Here is a 19301-nt window from a genome sequence, read left to right on the forward strand (position 1 = left end):
TGCTTTATTCTTATTTTTAATATTATTCTTTCATAGTCAACAGGCTGACATCTGCAAATCTGTCTTTTTATCTTAAAAAATTGTTGAAACAATTCATCTTTCATCAGAATTAATTTCCATCCAACATCTGATCAATTTATAGTTTCAGATCTAAACAATAATATTAACAAAGTTCACACTAATATGGCTTCAAAGAACAAAAAGATTATATATAATGATCATAATGTGAATATACTGGGAAAAAAACATCCAATTCAATTTCAATTTGTGTATGTGCATGGGTATGTATATGTGTGTATGCATATATGTGCATGGGTATGTAGTATATGTGTGTATGCATATATGTGCATGGGTATGTATATGTGTGTATGCATATATGTGCATGTATGTTTATGTTTATGTTTATGTTTACGCATTTGGCAGACGCTTTTTTCCAAAGCGACTTACAGGGGAAAACCAATTAAATCACTCAATCAATCAAATTTTATTTATATAGCGCCAGATCACAAAAAAGTTATCTCTTGACATAGAGTTGGTCAAAATCAGACTCTAAGTCAATTCTACAGAAACCCAACAGAATCCTCCTGGAGCAAACACTTGTGACTGGTGACAGTGGCGAGGAAAAACTTCCCTTTAACAGCAGAAACCTGGAGCAGACCCAGACTCCTGGAGGATGGCCGTCTGCCTTGACCAGTTGGGATTAAAGAGAGAGAGTAGAGAAGGGGAAAAAGAGAGAGCGATGTATGTATATGTATATGATCAGTGTTTTTCTAGTAACAACAAAAACATAAATTTCAGCAGAAATGTTTAGTTCCTGCTGCATATTTAAACCTTAAATCACAAAGATTTAACAATTAAGACAAAGTAATTTTATGTAAAAATAGAAATAATGTCTTTTCCATGGTTGCTATGGTGAAGTGTGTTTGCCTGTTTTCAGAACATCATCCCATTGAAATGAACAGAGGAGTTTGGACAGGTTTTAGTTTTCAGATTATTTTATTTTATTGGACCTTCCTGTTTGTGTGAACAGGCTGTGCAGTGAAGGATTATGGGAATCTGCAGTTCGAGGAGTTCGCCGACGACGAGCCGGTGGGCGTGGTGAAGAACGCAAAGGCGGTGGGCAGCGCCAACCAGAGGCTGTCGGAGGCGGTGCACGCCATAAAGAAGGACGGACACACCTCTGTGATGCTGGGAGGAGACCACAGGTGGGCGTCTACACCTGAGAGCAGGGGATTGTGGGTAAATGGACAGGTTTAAGGGTCACATGATAAATCTGAGGAGTTTAAGAGGAAAACCAATGAAAAACTCTACAATCAACATCACACTGAGATATTTTCTGTAATAATTTACCTTTACTTTAATATTTTTAGATGAATAATGTTCACATTTCAGTTCAAAACATATGATATAGAGTTTATTATCAGATATAATAGAAAAAAGTGTCACAGTTAAGAGGCTGGAATCTGCAAATATTTGTCTCTTTATCTTGGAGCAAAAATTAAAAAAAAAAAAAAATCAGATTTCCTTCAATTAATACAATCATAGTTTCAGATTATTATTAAAAAGTTTGTTTGTTTGTTTGTTTTTTTTTTTAATCACAAAAATTTGGTTTCAGAATAAAAAATTACTTGGGTATGATGAAGTAAAACATAAAAAATACACAAAACACAAACTGAAACCTGCAGATATTTGGCTTTTTTTTTAATAACTACAATAATTATCCAAATTCTTTTTTTTTCATCAACTAATAAACTTACTTTTGCAAATCAACAACAATTTTATGTTTAAAAATTTGAAATATTTGTTTTTTTCAAGCTACAAAGAATTGACTAAAAACATGGTTTATACTATTTGTGAAGCTTAATCCTGTAAATACTCAAATCAAAGTTTTTATATTCACAAAATTGTTCACAATTTACTATCAAAGAACAAAATTTCACTAAAAATATTCTTACAGCAGGATGTGATGAAGTAAACCATCAAATTCTCATATTTCAGAAGCTGAATTCTGTAAATATTGAGCTCTTTGATTGAAAATTGATTATCATCGTCCTTTTCTTTCTGTTAACTGATAACTTTATGCTTGAAAACCACAAATAATTGGTTTCAAACTACAGAGAATCCACTAAAAACATGGTTCATATTCGTATGTAATGAAGACGCAGCATGAAAGGGTCATATTTCTGAAGCTTTGTCCTGTAAATATTTGTCTCATTTGTGTGAAAAGTCTCATTATTCCAGGCTGATTAGACAGAACCCAGTGGTTTACAGACGACTGACTGGAATAAAGCGTCTGTTCCTCCTGGGTTCGGCTTCTTCAGACGTGCTTTCACGTTCACGTGTTGGTCTGTGATTTGTTGACTTTGGAAACAGTTGGTTCACATTCTGTCAATAATAAACCAACACACGCTCACGCTGATGCAACAGACGCATCCATGATATTCAGTCAACTCCAGCCGCCACTTCAGCCTCGAATGGACACAGAGTACACAGTAATCCCAAAGAACCAAAGTAATAGTAATAACAGTAATTACAGTACACAATAATACCAATAACAAGAGTACACAATTGCAATAGCAATAAGAGTACACAATCACAATAGTAATTAGAGTGCACAATCAGAATAACTAGAGTACACAATCACAAAAGTAATTAAAGTACACAATCACAATAGTAATTAGAGTACACAATCACAATAGTAAGCGTGTTGTTAGCATGTTGTTAGTGTGTCGTTAGTGTGTCATTAGTGTGTTGTTAGTATGTTGTTAGCGTGTCACCTGTGTGTTGTTAATGTGTTGTTAGTGTCATCCATGTTTTTTAGCATGTTGTTAGTATGTTGTTGGTGTGTTGATAGTGTGTCATTAGCATGTTGTTAGTGTGTTGTTACCGTGTTGTTAGTGTGTTGTTAGTGTGTCATTAGCATGTTGTTAGTGTGTCATTAGCGTGTTGTTAGTGTGTCATTAGCATGTTGTTAGTGTGTCATTAGTGTGTTGTTAGTGTGTCATTAGTGTGTTGTTAGTGTGTCATTAGCGTGTTGTTAGTGCGTCATTAGCTTGTTGTTAGTGTGTTGTTAGTGTGTCATTAGCATGTTGTTAGTGTGTTGTTAGCGTGTTGTTAGTGTGTCATTAGCATGTTGTTAGTGTGTTGTTAGTGTGTCGTTAGTGTGTCGTTAGTTTGACATCAGTGTGTCATTAGCGTGTTGTTAGCATGTTGTTAGTATGTCGTTAGTGTGTTGTTAGTGTGTGTTTTGTGTCATTAGCATGTTGTTAGTGTGTTGTTAGTGTGTTTTTTGTGTGTCATTAGCATGTTGTTAGTGTGTCGTTAGTTTGACATCAGTGTGTCATTAGCATGTCGTTAGCGTGTTATTAGCGTGTTGTTAGTGTGTTGTTAGTGTGTTGTTAGTGTGTTGTTACTTTGACATCAGTGTGTCATTAGCGTGTTGTTAGTGTGTCGTTAGTTTGACATCAGTGTGTCATTAGCATGTTGTTAGCGTGTTGTTAGTGTGTTGTTACTTTGACATCAGTGTGTCATTAGCGTGTTGTTAGTGTGTCGTTAGTTTGACATCAGTGTGTCATTAGCATGTTGTTAGCGTGTTGTTAGTGTGTTGTTAGTGTGTTGTTACTTTGACATCAGTGTGTCATTAGCATGTTGTTAGTGTGTCGTTAGTTTGACATCAGTGTGTCATTAGCATGTCGTTAGCATGTTATTAGCGTGTTGTTAGTGTGTTGTTAGTGTGTTGTTACTTTGACATCAGTGTGTCATTAGCATGTTGTTAGTGTGTCGTTAGTTTGACATCAGTGTGTCATTAGCATGTCGTTAGCGTGTTATTAGCATGTTGTTAGTGTGTTGTTAGTGTGTTGTTAGTGTGTTGTTACTTTGACATCAGTGTGTCATTAGCATGTTGTTAGTGTGTCGTTAGTTTGACATCAGTGTGTCATTAGCATGTTGTTAGCGTGTTGTTAGTGTGTTGTTAGTGTGTTGTTACTTTGACATCAGTGTGTCATTAGTATGTTTTTAGTGTGTCGTTAGTTTGACATCAGTGTGTCATTAGCATGTTGTTAGCGTGTTGTTAGTGTGTTGTTAGTGTGTTTTTTGTGTGTCATTAGCATGTTGTTAGTGTGTCGTTAGTTTGACATCAGTGTGTCATTAGCATGTTGTTAGCGTGTTGTTAGTGTGTTGTTAGTGTGTTGTTACTTTGACATCAGTGTGTCATTAGCGTGTCGTTAGCATGTTGCTGTTTCCGTACTCAGCCTGGCCATCGGTTCCATCCACGGCCACGCGGCGGCGGTGGGAGAGCTGAGCGTGGTGTGGGTGGACGCACACGCTGACATCAACACGCCGATGACCACGGAGACGGGAAACCTGCACGGACAGCCCATGTCCTTCCTACTGCGAGAGCTCAGGTCAAAGGTCAGCCATGTTTACGTCCTGTGTGTGTTTTTTATTGGTTTTTGTCGTTTACATATTGTTACGTTCTTTTTTGTGTTATTTTCACTGTTATGTTACGTGTCCTTTTTTTTTTTTTTTTTTACCTCATTCTCACTTTTCTTTTACATTTTCACTGTTAAATTTTTTTTGTTATTTTCACTTTGTTGCATGTTTGTTTGTTTGTTTTTTGCTAGTTTCACTGTTTTGTACATTTTTAGTTTTTTTACATCATCACTTTGTCACTTCTTTTACATTCTCACTTTGTTTCATTTTATATTTTCATCTTACATTTTTCCCTTATATTTTCTTTTTATTACATTTGTTTTACGATATTTTCACTTCGTAACATTTGTTTTTTGTTCTTTTCATTTGGCTTTAAATAGTTTCCATCCTTTTGTATTTTTTTACATTTCAAATTCATTGTTTTATGTTGGTTGTTTTTGTTTTCCACCCAGCTTCTTTTTACTTTTAGCTCATTTTTTAACTCCCACCACCTCATAACAACTGTTTGACCTGTTTGTCGTTCTTCAGACTCCCACTTTACCGAACTTCTCGTGGATCAAACCGTGCGTTTCGGCCAAAAACCTGGTTTACATCGGACTGAGGGACGTGGATCCGGCAGAGCAGTAAGAGCCTCATTTATCTGCTTTATTATAAAGTCCTTAAATGTGGGAATTGTGGAAATGTGGGATTGTCTTTCTCAACTCACCATATATTTTTATTAGTAAGTTTTTATTTTTATCAATTACTAGAAATTTCAGGCGACCCCATGTGGGGTCCCGACCCCCAGGTTGAAAACCACTGCCATAGACACTAGAATGCACTGCAGTGTTGACAGCGCTGGTTTTCAAGGAGCTGTTTTTTTTTGTTACATTTTTGGATGAGTTCATGGGTAAAAGTGGAGGTTTGGTTGGTGGTACTTCAGCTGCAGTTTCTCTGTTTTTACCCACAGATGAACTCTAATCGTAGACTGCAACTCAGTGTTTTTCAACCTTGGGGTCGGGACCCCACATGGGGTCACCTGGAATTTCTAGTAATTGACTGAGAAAACTGGAGAAAACGCTTATGTAAAGATCTGCTTTTAGGTCAAATATTTGAGTATATTTTTAATTTATTACAATTTTATTTTATATACTTAATATTTGGAACCAATATTCACTTTTAAAGTCTTTGAAAAGGTTCATGAAGCATCTTTGTGTTATTTATGCAATAAATTATATACATTTTTCAAATCGGATTTTATATTTTTTGTGTATTTTTTGTCCTTTTGTGTTTTTATTGTAGGTTAAAGTGAAACAATAATAGGCAGATGATATAGATGAAGTTGTGCTGAAAAAAAAAGATCCCAAACATGGGGATAGTAAACATTTCTTTATATAGTATGTAAAGACAAAACCAAAAGAAGTCAAAAAGAGCCAAAATCGGCTCAGACCCCTGGCGGTCCAGATGCTGCAGCTCTTTTATAATTCACAGTTTCAGTTCTTGTTCGTTCAGTTTTAATTGTCAGCCTTGTAAATCACAGCTGGACTGACTGGACATATTCTGACCAAGGAACATAAAATTAATTTCAGCAAAAAAAATGTCTCTGTTGTGAAAGTCTGGGGTCGTCAGACATGTGTGATCCTAAAATGGGGTGATGAGCCAGAACAGGTCTGGAACCACTGGTCCTACTAGTGCACACATGAACAGGGTTTTCTTCTGGTCTGTGTCTGTGTCGGTCTGATGTGGTCCCAGTTTCATCCTGAAGCTCCTGGGTGTGAAGGCCTTTTCCATGACAGAGGTGGATCAGCTGGGCATCTCCAGGGTCATGGAGCAAACCTGCGACTACCTGTGTGACAAGTAAGACCCTCTGAAACGGACCTGTGGGAACACTGAAGCAGAACTGGTGCTTCTGGAAGAGGTCCTGTGGTTTGGAATGGTTTTTCAGCTGGTTCCACTGGTGCAGCAGAACAAAGACAAAGCATGTGATCAGAAACGGACATGTTTACACATCTGTAGTATAATACTGGAAGAACTCACAGCGTGTGTGTGTGTGTGTGTGTGTGTGTGTGTGTGTGAGAGTTTGTGTGTGTATCTCTGTGTGTGCGTGTATAGGTGTGTGTATGTGTGTATGTGAGTGTGTCTATCTATCTATCTATCTATCTATCTATCTATCTATCTATCTATCTATCTATCTATCTATCTATCTATCTATCTATCTATCTATCTATCTATCTATCTATCTATCTATCTATCTATCTATCTATCTTTCTTTCTTTCTTTCTTTCTTTCTTTCTTTCTTTCTTTCTTTCTTTCTTTCTTTCTTTCTATCTCCTCTTCCCCTTTTCTCTATTCTTTTGTTGCTCTTTACATTTATTATCTTTTTCATTGTAATATGATGTTGTCATTGTTGTTGTTTGTCACTACTCTGTTGTTATTGTTTTGGTTTGTTTATTTGTTTGATTGTCCCTTTGTTTATGTGTTGTTGTTGTTTTTCTGTCCACATTGTCTTCTTAACTATCACTAATTTAAATATAAATAAATAAATATATAAATGAATAAATAATAAAAAATGTGATTCTTGAAGATTTTGTGTTGTTTTTTATGTTTTTTTAAAATATGAAAACATGTCCGTTTCTATAATCTTCCTGCTGCACCAGTGGTCACCGTTGGAAACCACATGAAAAACACAAACAACAGGAAATGTTTGAGTTCCAGAGTTTACCCAGACGTACGTTTACACATGTCCAACCAAAGCCTCTTCTAAAGTCACAGTAACACTGGTCTGTTACAGAGTGCAGAAACCAATTCACCTGAGTTATGACGTGGATGCTGTCGACCCGTCTGTTACCCCGGCAACAGGGACGCCTGTGATTGGAGGACTGACCTACAGGGAGGGGCTTTACGTCACTGAGTATCTGTGTCAGACAGGTGAGTACAAATACTGACCAAGGTTATTATCATTACAGAAAACTAACGAAAGGACGAAAACTAGAATTGTAGAAACATTATCGTTAACTGAAATAAATCAAAACTATAATTAAAAGAAAAAAATGATAACGAACTGAAACTGTGTTTACAAAACTAACTAAAACTTACAAAAATTATGGATAAAATTCCCTTCTTTTTCGTCTTTGTCGATGTTGGATTGATACGAAATCGATTTATTTCCCTTCAGCAATTTTAGCTGCTGGCACCATATGACATTTAAGGGTCCGTCACTTGTGTTCACTTGTAGTTTCCAGTCGTCTTCTGGTCCCCACTCTACCTGGAAACATGGAGACTAAAGCAGCAGAGTCCTGTCTGGGATTGATTTGAATAGGAGCACAGAGAAGAAGAGAAAAGATATGAAAAAAAAACCTAAAACTAAACTAAAACTAAGCATTTAGAAAATAACGAAAATGAATAAAAACTAGCAAACCTGCTCTAAAAACAAATTAAAACTAATTAAATTAGAGAAAAAAAGTCAAAACTAAATAAAACTAAACTATAATGAAAAATCCAAAACTTTCAAACCTTCTTCACTTTTGATAAAGTACAATGTAGTAATCTGCTCATGCTGGGCCTTAAATGTTTTTTTTTGTGAGACATGTCATATCTTCAGGGTGCTTTGCACTATGAAAGGTCAAATTACAGGTCAAAGGTCACCCAAATGGTCCAAATGCATATTTGATGGAATGAAGCTGTTCATGTGGGTTCTTCCAAATGTTGGGCTCAGGTTCTGTCCTCAGAACACATCTACTGACCACAAACAACTGACATTCAACACAACTGTTTCCTCATGTATTCTCCACACAGACATGAACAAAGAACAGACGGTAGTTTCACATGACGCTGACATTTACATGTATGTGTCCTGTTGTGGGCGACACAGTGGTGCAGTGGATAGACCTGGAGCCTCAGACAGAAGGTCCTGGGTTCCATTCCAACACCAGCCCATGGGGGTGGGACCTTTAGTCCATGGGGGTGGGACCTTTCTGTGTGGCGCTTACATGTTCTCCTCGTGTCTGCGTGGGTTCTCTCTGGTACTCTGGCTCCTCCCACCATCCAAACACATGCTCTGATAGGTTCATGGGTTCATCTAAATCACCCACAGGTGTGAATGTGACAGTGACTGTTTGTCTGTATATGTTCAGTCTGTGATGAACTGGTCACATGTCCAGGATGAACCCCGCCTTCACCCATAGGTAGCTGGGATAGGCTCCGCCCCTGTGACCCTAGTGAGGATAAAGCAGGTTCAGAAAATGAATGAATGAATAAAGTGTTAGTGATTCCCTCCTAAATGTGTGCTAGTGTTTCCACACTAATGGCGGCAAATTCAAATGTTCTGTCCATGTCTGAATCTTTAGTCTGTACTGTGTCTGTAAAGGGCCAAAGGCCTGGGGGGGTCCCACCAGGAAACCAGAGGAACAGAACTGAGGACAGATTTGATCAAATGTCAGAATGGTATGAATTTTTGAAAAAAACTAGTCGTTTTGGTGACCTTTAACCTTCAACATGACCTTTAACCTTCAACATGACCTTTAACCTCCAACATGACCTTTAACCTCCAACATGACCTTTAACCTCCAACATGACCTTGACATCAGACTGTTCCTAGTCCACAGTACTCTTATGGTACAGTCTGGCACTGACAAGATCATGAACTGTCCCATCATGAACAGATTTATACACTGCACTGGACAAAAGAGTGGAGAAACTGGGAAGGCATCAGTTTTCAGAGTTAAAAAAGTAATTTTCAGGGAGGGGGTGGTGTGTGTGTGTGTGTGTGTGTGTGAGTGTGTGTGTGTGTGTGTGTGTGTGTGTGTGTGAGGGTGTGGGGGGGGGGGGGGGGGGTTTGGATGAAAATTTCAAAAAAATTACACAGGAGTGTTTGGAACATCTTGTTGCATCAGAAAATCAGGGGTAATGTGGTATTTGATATTAACACCCCCCCCTACTATTATAACCTTGGTGTGTGTGTGTGTGTGTGTGTGTGTGTGTGTGTGTGTGTGTGTGTGTGCAGGTCGTCTGTCTGCTGTGGACATGGTGGAGGTCAACCCCCTTCGTGGACAGACTGAACAGGAAGTCCAGTCCACTGTGGGCACCGCCGTCGACCTGCTGCTCGGCTGCTTCGGGCGCCAGCGTGAAGGAAACCACGCCCCCGATTACCAATTACCACTGCCTTAACGTGACACTGAGCCCTCCCGCTGCACCTGAACGTCTCACCGAACCCCTTCACTGTCTATGATCAGAGCAACACAATCAGAAACGCTGTTAACATGATGTCCCTGAACCTCACACTGTGGTTTATTACTGATGACGTGATGGAAAAGAAAACATGAATCTGAAAAAAGATGCACTTTGTGATTTAATTTTACAATCGAGATATGTATTTTTTAAATGAAATGCAGCTTTTTAAAATGTGTAAAATGTCCTGTTTTTAAGGATTCTTGTGCAAATAAAAAGAGCAGTTTCTGTTAAAGAACACATTGCAAATGCTGATATATTTGATGTGTATGATAGTGACTTTTTCTTGATGATTAAAGCAGTTATTGTTTATTAAAATGGTTTTGGGACTTTTTTGGGTCAAAGCTTTCAAGGTTGGATGACTACGTTGATAAATATGGGATACTAAATGATCATCAGTACGGGTTTAGGAGAAATCGATCAACATCTCCAGCAGTAATGGAATTTACAGAAACTTTATTAACAGTGGTGGATCAGAAACAGCATACTGTTGGTGTTGTTATCGACTTACAGAAAGCATTTGACACAACTGATCATTCAATATTACTTCAGAAATGTGAAATGTATGGCGTAAGAGGTGTGGCACAAAACTGGTTAAAAAGTTATTTAAAAAATAGGTTCCAGTATGTAACAATGGAGAATACAGATTCACAACTTAGAAAAGTAACATGTGGGGTCCCACAAGGTTCAGTTCTGGGACCTAAGTCATTTATACTCTATTTAAATTATATTCATATGGCAACTAATGAGTTCAAATTTGCAGATTGCAGATGATACTAATTTGCTTTATTCGAGACAAATATGAAACAAATATTAGAAACTGTGGAAAAGGAATTGATCAAGTTAAAAAAAAAAGGTTTGACATAAATAAATAAAGCTATTAAATAAGTTATCACTTAATGAAGATAAAACAAAATGGATGTTTTTTGGTGGTGTTAGGGTAAATTATGATATAAAACTGAAAATTAATGGAATTGAAATTGAAAGGGTGTATGAAACAAAATTTTTGGGAGTGATTATTGAGCATAAACTCTGTTGGAAACCACAAATAGAAGTGTATCAAATGTAAAATGTCCAAGGCTGTTGCGATTCTTTATAAAACTTGAGATTTGTTAAAACAAGAAATGTTTGCATATACTGTTTTGTTCACTTGTAATGTCATATATGTCAGACTGTGTGGAAATATGGGGCAATCTGTATAAAACTAATATAGACCCGATAATTAAACTCCAAAGAAAAAAGCTAGCATTTTTTGTAGAATCTGGTTTATTAAATGTTTTTGATATTGTATATTTAAAAACAATGGAAATTATGTTTCGTGCTAAAAGTAAAAGTCTTCCTGTTTGTATTCAGAAAAATTTTAAGTTAAGAGAAGGGAATCATAATTTAAGAGGGATGTTTATGTTTGAAACATGTAAAGTCAGAACAAACGTTAAATATCAGTGTTTCTGTTATTGGGGTCAGATTATGGAACCAGCTGAAGGATGAACTGAAACTGTGCAGCTCACTGTTGAGTTTCAAAAAAGCTTTGAGTTGTCAGATTCTCCAGGACTCTGAAAGTCACATGATTTCAGAGGGACTTAAGAAACTGGATGTAGACTAATTTGTGTTAATGTTTTTTCTGCTGAAACTTCAGGTGTGGAGTTGGAGGAAGGATGGGAGAAGGAGAAGCAGAAATAAACCTTTGGCTTCAGCTTCTTTTTCAGTCATCAATTGTGTTAATTTTATGTTTGTTTGTTTTTTTTATATGCATGTGTTTTTGTACATAACTGAAATAAATATTCATTCATTCATTCATTCATTCATTCATTCTGTTTGTCTGAGGCCCTGTCCATACGAAGACAGTTTTGGTCGTATCTGCCAAACTTTAGGACCAGATAGACCGTTTGTCCACATGAAACCACACTGAAACTGCGGCTTTTTGAAACCAGGTCCCAGAGTCGCTAAATGTGAAAACACTGGTTTCACGTCTTCATGTTGTCAGTTTAGGACCCACTGTTTTAGAAAAACCTCTGAAAACATCATAAATCGTTCACCTCAGAAGTCTTCATAAACTCCTGGGACGCCTAACTGCATCCTCTCATGTGTGTGTGTGTGTTTGTCAGATGTGTGGCTTCTGTCCGTCCAGTCCTGTTCCAGACTGGAGCACACAGGCTGCTGCTTCAGACCTGCTGTGTCCTGCTGGAAATGTCACTGTGCTTGTGTTTGTTCGCTCAGTCAACGACCTCCAGGCTGAAATAGACTCATACATTCTGTCCCTGTGGAAAATAAAACTGACCTGCTGGAAACACTGGGGGGGGGGGACCAGTCAGAAGAGGAGGCGGAGATCGGACCAGGGCGACCAATCACAGCCAAGAAGAACAAACAGACAGACGATGAGTTCACTTACCTGACTGACTAGTTTATTTAATTATTCCCTCCGCCAACGAGGTTCTGTTTTTGCCAGCGTTGGTCTGTCTGTCTGTCTGTCTGTCTGTCTGTCTGTCTGTCTGTTTGTCTGTCTGTTTGTCTGTCTGTCTGTCTGTTTGTCTGTCTGTCTGTCTGTTTGTCTGTCTGTTTGTCTGTCTGTCTGTCTGTTTGTCTGTCTGTCTGTCTGTTTGTCTGTCTGTTTGTCTGTCTGTCTGTCTGTTTGTCTGTCTGTCTGTCTGTCTGTCTGTCTGTCTACTTGTCTGTCTGTCTGTCTGTCTGTCTGTGTGCAAGATAACTCAAAAAGTTATGGATAGATTTGGATGAAATTTTCAGGAAATGCTGACACTGGCATGAGGAAGAAATGATTAAATTTTGGTGGAGATGGGGGGGGGGGGGGCACTGATCTACCTTGGCGGAAGTCTGCACTCTCCAAGTGCTTTTCTAGTTTGTTTATTTATATAAATATAAATAAAAAAATAAATAAAATAAAATTATATATATATATATATATATATATATATATATATATATATATATATATATGTGTGTGTGTGTGTGGTGTGTGTGTGTATATATGTGTGTGTGTATATATATATATATATATATATATATATATATATATATATATATATATATATAATTTATTTATCTATTTATTTATTTATTTACATCAACATCATTAACATCATTAATGAAAAGAGAGAGAAAAAAATATGCAAATAAAAATAAAATATAGCAGACGAAGAAGAGAACCTTACTAATGCTGAAACTACTACTGCTACTACTACTGCTACTACTACTGCTGATACTACTATTACTACTATTGGTATTACTACTACTACTACTACTACTACTAAAGTACGACTAATAAACTACAACTACTACTACTAAACTACTACTCCTGAACTACTACTGTTACTGCTATTACCACTGCTACTGTTACTATTACTAACTATGGATTTATTTATTTATTTTTAACTTGATGGCCATCTTTTTTATAACAGGCAATTAACATCATCAATGAAGAGGGAAAGAAAAAATATGTAAATAAAATTAAAATACAGCAGACAAAGAACAGAACCTTACTGATGCTTATTTTCCTTTTCAGTGAGTTCTGTAAAGGATTGTGAGGTGACCTTGTTGTGATACTGAGCTCTACAAATAAAACTGAAGTAAAAATTTAATTTCTGCGCTGGCAAATGTTGAATGACATCAGAACTAGAAGGAGCTCTTATTGTGAAAGGCAGAAAACAGCTCCACGTAGAACGTATAGAACTGTTCATGATTATGATGAAGCCTGATACAGTAAATGTGTGTGTGTGTGTTTCCATTTAGACACAGACTGAAACAACAAACTAACAAAAATATATACGACAATGATGGAAAGAGTCTGAGGAGGTGATGAAGGAACAGGATTCATCCTTCCATAGGTGAACACTGACCTCTGCTGGACAGGTCTGGGACATGTTAAAAAAAGAATAAAAGCCACACAGTTAGCTAGTTTTCAGTCCAGTGAGTGGAAGAGTAAACTCATCCCAAATACGAATCCAAACATTCAAAGAACATCAAAGGGAGAACAGCTTCTATTGCCTTATGCGCTGTTTTAACTCCTCTGTTTCCATCAAATAAGCAAAGAACAAACACCTTTGGCGATAGAAATGACTATATATGAGCATAACATACGGTCCACCATGCTGGTTTGTTTACATCTAATTCCCACAATTCCTTGCGCTCGGGCACTTTGGTGTGACTTGCCTGGGACGTTACAAAGTTGTGAGTTGTGGTTTGAAATCGTGACTTACAGGCTCAAAAAAAACGTCCTTGAACGCAGCATAAGGATGTTGGACAGTCTAAGGGGGACAGGATTTTAGGCCCTTCTCTGTAAACAGAGAGAATTTAAAGTTCAAATGTTTAATGATCTCACTTTTTATTGACACAGTCTCTTTTTCTTACAGATGTTGACACAGTTTGTTGGAAAAATAGAAACAAAATACTTGTGTTTTTAGTTCAAGTTCCAACATTGAAACGTCAGCAGACTTTAATGTTTAAATCCCTCTGGAGACTGAGCTCCACTTCCTCCACTCATCACATGGTTGTTCTGCTGTTGCCATGGTAACGCCACCATTTGACCAGTCAAGTACTACTAAGTAATGATACGCTGATATCCACTAAAAATATTCTCCACAAAATGTCCTGAAGTCAAGAGGGATTAGAAAACAATGTTTCTTTACAAGTCTGAGGATGTGTGGTTTAAACCCACAGACTGGAACAAAACTGCATTTCACCCAAAGTGACATTTCCTCTGTTTCTGTCACATGAAGATTACTCACATGTTCCAGATCTGGGAGCCTCCTTTTCCTTTCTGATCTCTGACCCGTAGTCGACCAGATAAGGAGATGAACCCACATGAGGAGATGAACCCACATGAGGAGATGAACCCACATGAGGAGATGAACCCACATGAGATGACACCCCCCCATGAGGAGATGACCCCCCCCCCCATGAAGTGATGACCCCACATGAGGAGATGACCCCTTATGAGATGACACCCCCCCATGAAGTGATGACCCCCCATGAGGAGATGACCCCCCCCATGAGGTGATGACCCCACATGAGAAGACCCCCATGAGGAGATGACCCCCATGAGGAGATGACCCCCCTATGACTTGATATGTGGGTATATTAGGTTAAATGTGATTTTTTGGTGTTGTGCTCAAACATGTTTTTCTTCACAATTTTCTTACACATGCCTCTTGACTTCAGAAAATGTAGTGAAAAAATATTGTGGTGGATTTCGGCGTATCATTCCTTTGTAGTACTTGACCGGTCAAATGGTGGTGTTACCATGGCAACAGCAGAACGACCATGTGATGAGTTGCAGAAGCTGAGCTCAGTCTCCAGAGGGTTTTTAAACATTAAAGTCTGCTGAACTTGAACTAAATATAAATAATATTTTGTTTCATTTTTCCAATGAACTAGTGAAAACATGTCAACATCTCCACCACAGAATGAGAACACAATCAGAAAAAGACACTGTGTCAATGAAAAGTGAGATTGTTAAACATTTGAACATCAAATTCACTTTGTTTACAGAGTCTAAAACTTTCAGGAAAAGGGACTAAAATCCTGTTCTGTTCTCCCTCAGACTGTCCAACATCCTCATACCAGCCAAGGTTCACCCATAACAAACACCACGTTCCAACATTAGGGGGTGACTAAGTGGACCTGGTCCTAGAAGACCCTCAGCCAAAGGTCAACAATTGGCTTTATATTCAGGTAAACCAGGGCTGTCCAACTCATTTTAGTTCAGTTCCACATTCAGCTAACTTTGATCTGCAGTGGGCCCAACCAGGAAAATAATAACAGATAATGTCCACTCCAAACTTTCCTCTGTGTTTTAGAGTGAAACAAGTAAAATTACATGATGAAAATGTTTACATCTACAGACTATCCTTTCAAACAATGTGAATAACATGAACAAACTGAAAAATTTACTTCAATTTTAACAATATTATGCTTCAGTTGATCATTTACAGACATAATATTGTTAAAATTGTACTGACTTCTCTTAAGACATTTCAGGTTGTTCATATTTGTTCTGGTTATTCACATTTTTTGGGAAATTATTCTTTGTTTTAGTGTAAATACATGAAAATATTTACATTTACAAAGAGAAAATTTTGGATTTGTCATGATTTATATGTTATAATGGAAGTATTTGACTGAATCCTGCCCACTTGAGATTCATTTCGTCTGAATGTGGAACCTGAACTAAAATGACTGTAAATATCTTAGTGTAATTTTGGCATTTCACAAATTCATCCCAAGGGCTGGACTGGACACTTTGGCGGGCCAGATTTAGCCCCCAGGCCGCATGTTTGACACCTGTGATCTAAATAATCAAACTATGCAACAAAACAAGCAAATTAGGCAAGAAATTTACTAAAAAATAAACAAAAGAATTAACAAAAATGACCAAATGTAGCAACAAAATGGGAAAAAAATGAACAAAAGAATGAACAAAATGAACAAATTAAAAAAAAGGACTAAAAATGAATAAAACCAATCAACAAAATAAACAACTTACACAACAAAATGACCAAAAAAGTACAAATTATGCAAAAAATATACTAAAAAGAACAAAACAATGAACAAAATGACCACCGTGACTAGCAACAAGGACAACAAGGACAAAAGTTGCTCAAATAATAAAAAATATGCAATAAAATGAAATTAAAAGTAAATGTTTACATTTAAAAAGAAAAAAAATTTGGAGTTGTGAGTATTTATTGGTTATTACAAAAGTATTTTACTGATCCAACCCACTTTAGATCATGTTGGTCTGAATGTGGAACCAGAACTAAAAGGATTGTTCATATCTTAGTGTAATTTGGCATTTCACACATTCATCCACAGGGCCGGACTGGACCCTTTGGTGGGCCGGATTCAGGCCCCGGGCCGCATGTTTGACACCTGTGATCTAAATAATTGTATTTGTAGTAGTAGTATATCCACTGTTAGTACTAGTATTTGTAATAGTAGTATATCCACTGTTAGTACTAGTATTTGTAGTAGTAGTATATCCACTGTTAGTACTAGTATTTGTAGTAGTAGTATATCCACTGTTAGTACTAGTATTTGTAGTAGTAGTATATCCACTGTTAGTACTAGTATTTGTAGTACTTATTCTAACTCCAGCTGTTCTCCTTTTCTCAGTTCTAGTTCAGTTTTCTGTTCATCAGTTCCATCCATGTGTCTCCCCCTACTTCCCCCCCTCTCCCCCTGTCTCTCTCTCTTTCTCTCTCTCTCTCCTCCTGTCACTCGTCCATCCTCCTCAGTCTGCTTCTGCTCCAGGTTTCTGCTGTTAAAGGTCCTTTTTCCTTCCTCTGTCTCCTCTCACTAGTGTTTACTGCTGGAGGATTCTGTTGGTTTCTGGAAAGTGGCTTCAGTCTGGTTTGGACCGACTCTAGATGTAAAGTGTCATGAGAGAACTGTTGTTATGATTTGGTGCTATAGAAATAAAATTCGATTCGATTCGATTTGATGGTTCTGTCCTGGACCTGGGGGTCTGGACATTGGGAGGCTGGGTGGGTGGTCCTCATGTTGGGAGGTCGGTGCACTTCTCAGGCTCCCTGGTGAAGGTTCCACCTGCATCTCAGAACCGGCTCAGTGGTCCGGTTCACCAGAAATACCCAGTGAGTATCACATCTGTGCCTGTCCTGTTCTCTCTCTCTCTCTCTCTCTCTCTCTCTCTTTCTCTCTCTCTCTCTCTCTCTCTCTCTGTCTTTCTCTCTCTCTCTCTCTCTCTCTCTCTCTCTCTTTCTCTCTCTCTCTCTCTCTCTCTCTCTCTCTCTCTTTCTCTCTCTCTCTCTCTCTCTCTCTCTGTCTTTCTCTCTCTCTCTCTCTCTCTCTCTCTCTCTTTCTCTCTCTCTCTCTCTCTCTCTCTCTCTCTCTCTCTCTCTCTCTGACCTTTCCTCTCATTACTCTCCTCTCTCCACCTGTGGTTCCAGCTGCTGCTCATCAGGCCTGGGTCTGTAGAACCACTGCCTTGTATGTGTGTATTTCTCCAGATTGTTGAACCTCGTTTGCAGCTCTCCAGTGGAACCTGTCTGAACCTCTGATCCTGAACCGGTTTGACCCGCCTGCCCAGATTCCCTGAACCCCCGCTCGTCTGACTACAGCCTGTCCTCTGCCCCGGTATCGACCCGCCTCACCCGACCTAGCCTGTCCGTCTCTGCCCTGGATGGTTCGACCCACCTTCAGTCTTCTGACCACAGCTCAGCCTCTCCCTCTGGTTCTGTCTGGATCCCCGGGTTCACGACCCCCCTCCTGCCCTGACCAACCTGCTGTCTGTTCCTCGTCTGTTACTAGTTCATCTGATAATAAATCTGTTAAAGACTGAAACCTGAGGTGCTGCTGTTGGGTTGTCCGTGTGCTTGTGTCAGTGAGTCCATTTGTGACGGACATTAACGGACAGGAAGTCTGATCTACGACAGTTACAGACACTCCAGCAAATGTCAGCCACCACTGGTTCCAGAATCCACATGATCACATGAGGAGTGTTTTTAATAAAGACAGTGTGTTTTAGAAACAGATCAGATTTCAGGCGCTGACAAATAACCCATCGCTATGAGGTTTCAATGTTTGCGTAAAATGTTATTGAATACTCAAATCAACATTCTGGGTCAGCTCTGATTGGTCTGTTCTGACATCGACCCGTGTTTGTGCAGGTATAAACAGCCAAGATTTGACAGTGAAGCATCTTCAGTTGGAGTCCAGGTGAGTCCAGACAGGTACGTCTCTACACTGGAAACATCCCATGATCCCGTCAAACTGTTTCATGTACGTTTACTCCATGAGTGTTTAATATTTTTCAATGTGTTGTTGTTTTTTTTTCAGTTTTCATCAGGATTTTTTATCACTTCAGCAGAAATCTGACGATGAAGGTACCATTCTGAAACACTATTTCAATCATGTAAAGTTCTTCTGTCTGACTCTATATCAGTTATGATGAGACCTTTGTCTTCATGTGGACTCACCTTTTAAATATCGTAATGGACAGGACGGCAGCTTCACAACCAAGGTTATTATCGTTAACGAAAACTAACGAAATGATGAAAACTAGAATTGTAAAAACATTATCGTTAACTGAAATAAATAAAAATTAGAATTAAGAGAAAAAAATGATAACTGAAACTGTATTGTGTGTTTACAAAACTAACTAAACTTATAAAAATTATGGATAAAATTTCCTTCGTTTTCGTCTTTGTCAACATCAGATTGATATAAATTGATTTATTTCCCTCAAGTAATTTTCTCTGCTGTCACCATATGATATTTAACGGTCCGTCACTTGTGGTTTCCAGTCGTCTTCTGGTCCCCACTCTACCTGGAAACATGGAGACTAAAGCAGCAGAGTCCTGTCTGGGATTGATTTGAATACGACGACAGAGAAGAAGAGAAAAGAGACGACTAAACTAATACTAAACTAAAACTAAACATTTAGAAAATAACAAAAACTAATAAAAACTAGCAAACCTGCTCTAAAAACTAATTAAAACGAACTGAATTAGAGAAACAAAAGTCAAAACTAAATAAAACTAAATAAACTAGAATGAAAAATCCAAACACCATTAGAACCTTGTTCACGACCTCTGGTCCTGAACCTTGAGGACAAACTGGTCAGACTGGGTATAAATGTAGATTCATCTCTACTTTAAAATGAGTTGGTGTGGTGGCTTCTGTTCCAGGTGGTC

General features: G+C 38.1%; 1 protein-coding gene across 2 annotated transcripts in view; it reads left to right on the top strand.

Moving 5' to 3' along the window:
* LOC115410089 (arginase-1-like) overlaps positions 1 to 19301 on the top strand; it is a 45243-nt gene that overhangs the window by 23210 nt on the left and 2732 nt on the right. The window contains exons 3-9 of one of the 2 annotated variants that reach the window (XR_003934050.1): positions 1031 to 1205; positions 4251 to 4410; positions 4960 to 5054; positions 6163 to 6267; positions 7202 to 7338; positions 9413 to 9710; positions 13177 to 13184. Coding sequence is in view for 1 of the 2 variants with exons in the window: in XM_030121530.1 (XP_029977390.1) it covers positions 1031 to 1205; positions 4251 to 4410; positions 4960 to 5054; positions 6163 to 6267; positions 7202 to 7338; positions 9413 to 9576 (836 nt within the window). In the remaining variant the exon portion in view is untranslated. Of the gene's footprint in view, positions 1 to 1030; positions 1206 to 4250; positions 4411 to 4959; positions 5055 to 6162; positions 6268 to 7201; positions 7339 to 9412; positions 9958 to 13176; positions 13185 to 19301 lie in introns of those variants that run through there. The other variant, XM_030121530.1, reaches the window with a different exon arrangement.

The sequence above is a fragment of the Sphaeramia orbicularis genome, chromosome 19, assembly GCF_902148855.1.
Source record: "Sphaeramia orbicularis chromosome 19, fSphaOr1.1, whole genome shotgun sequence".
NCBI classification, from domain to species: Eukaryota; Metazoa; Chordata; class Actinopteri; order Kurtiformes; family Apogonidae; genus Sphaeramia; species Sphaeramia orbicularis.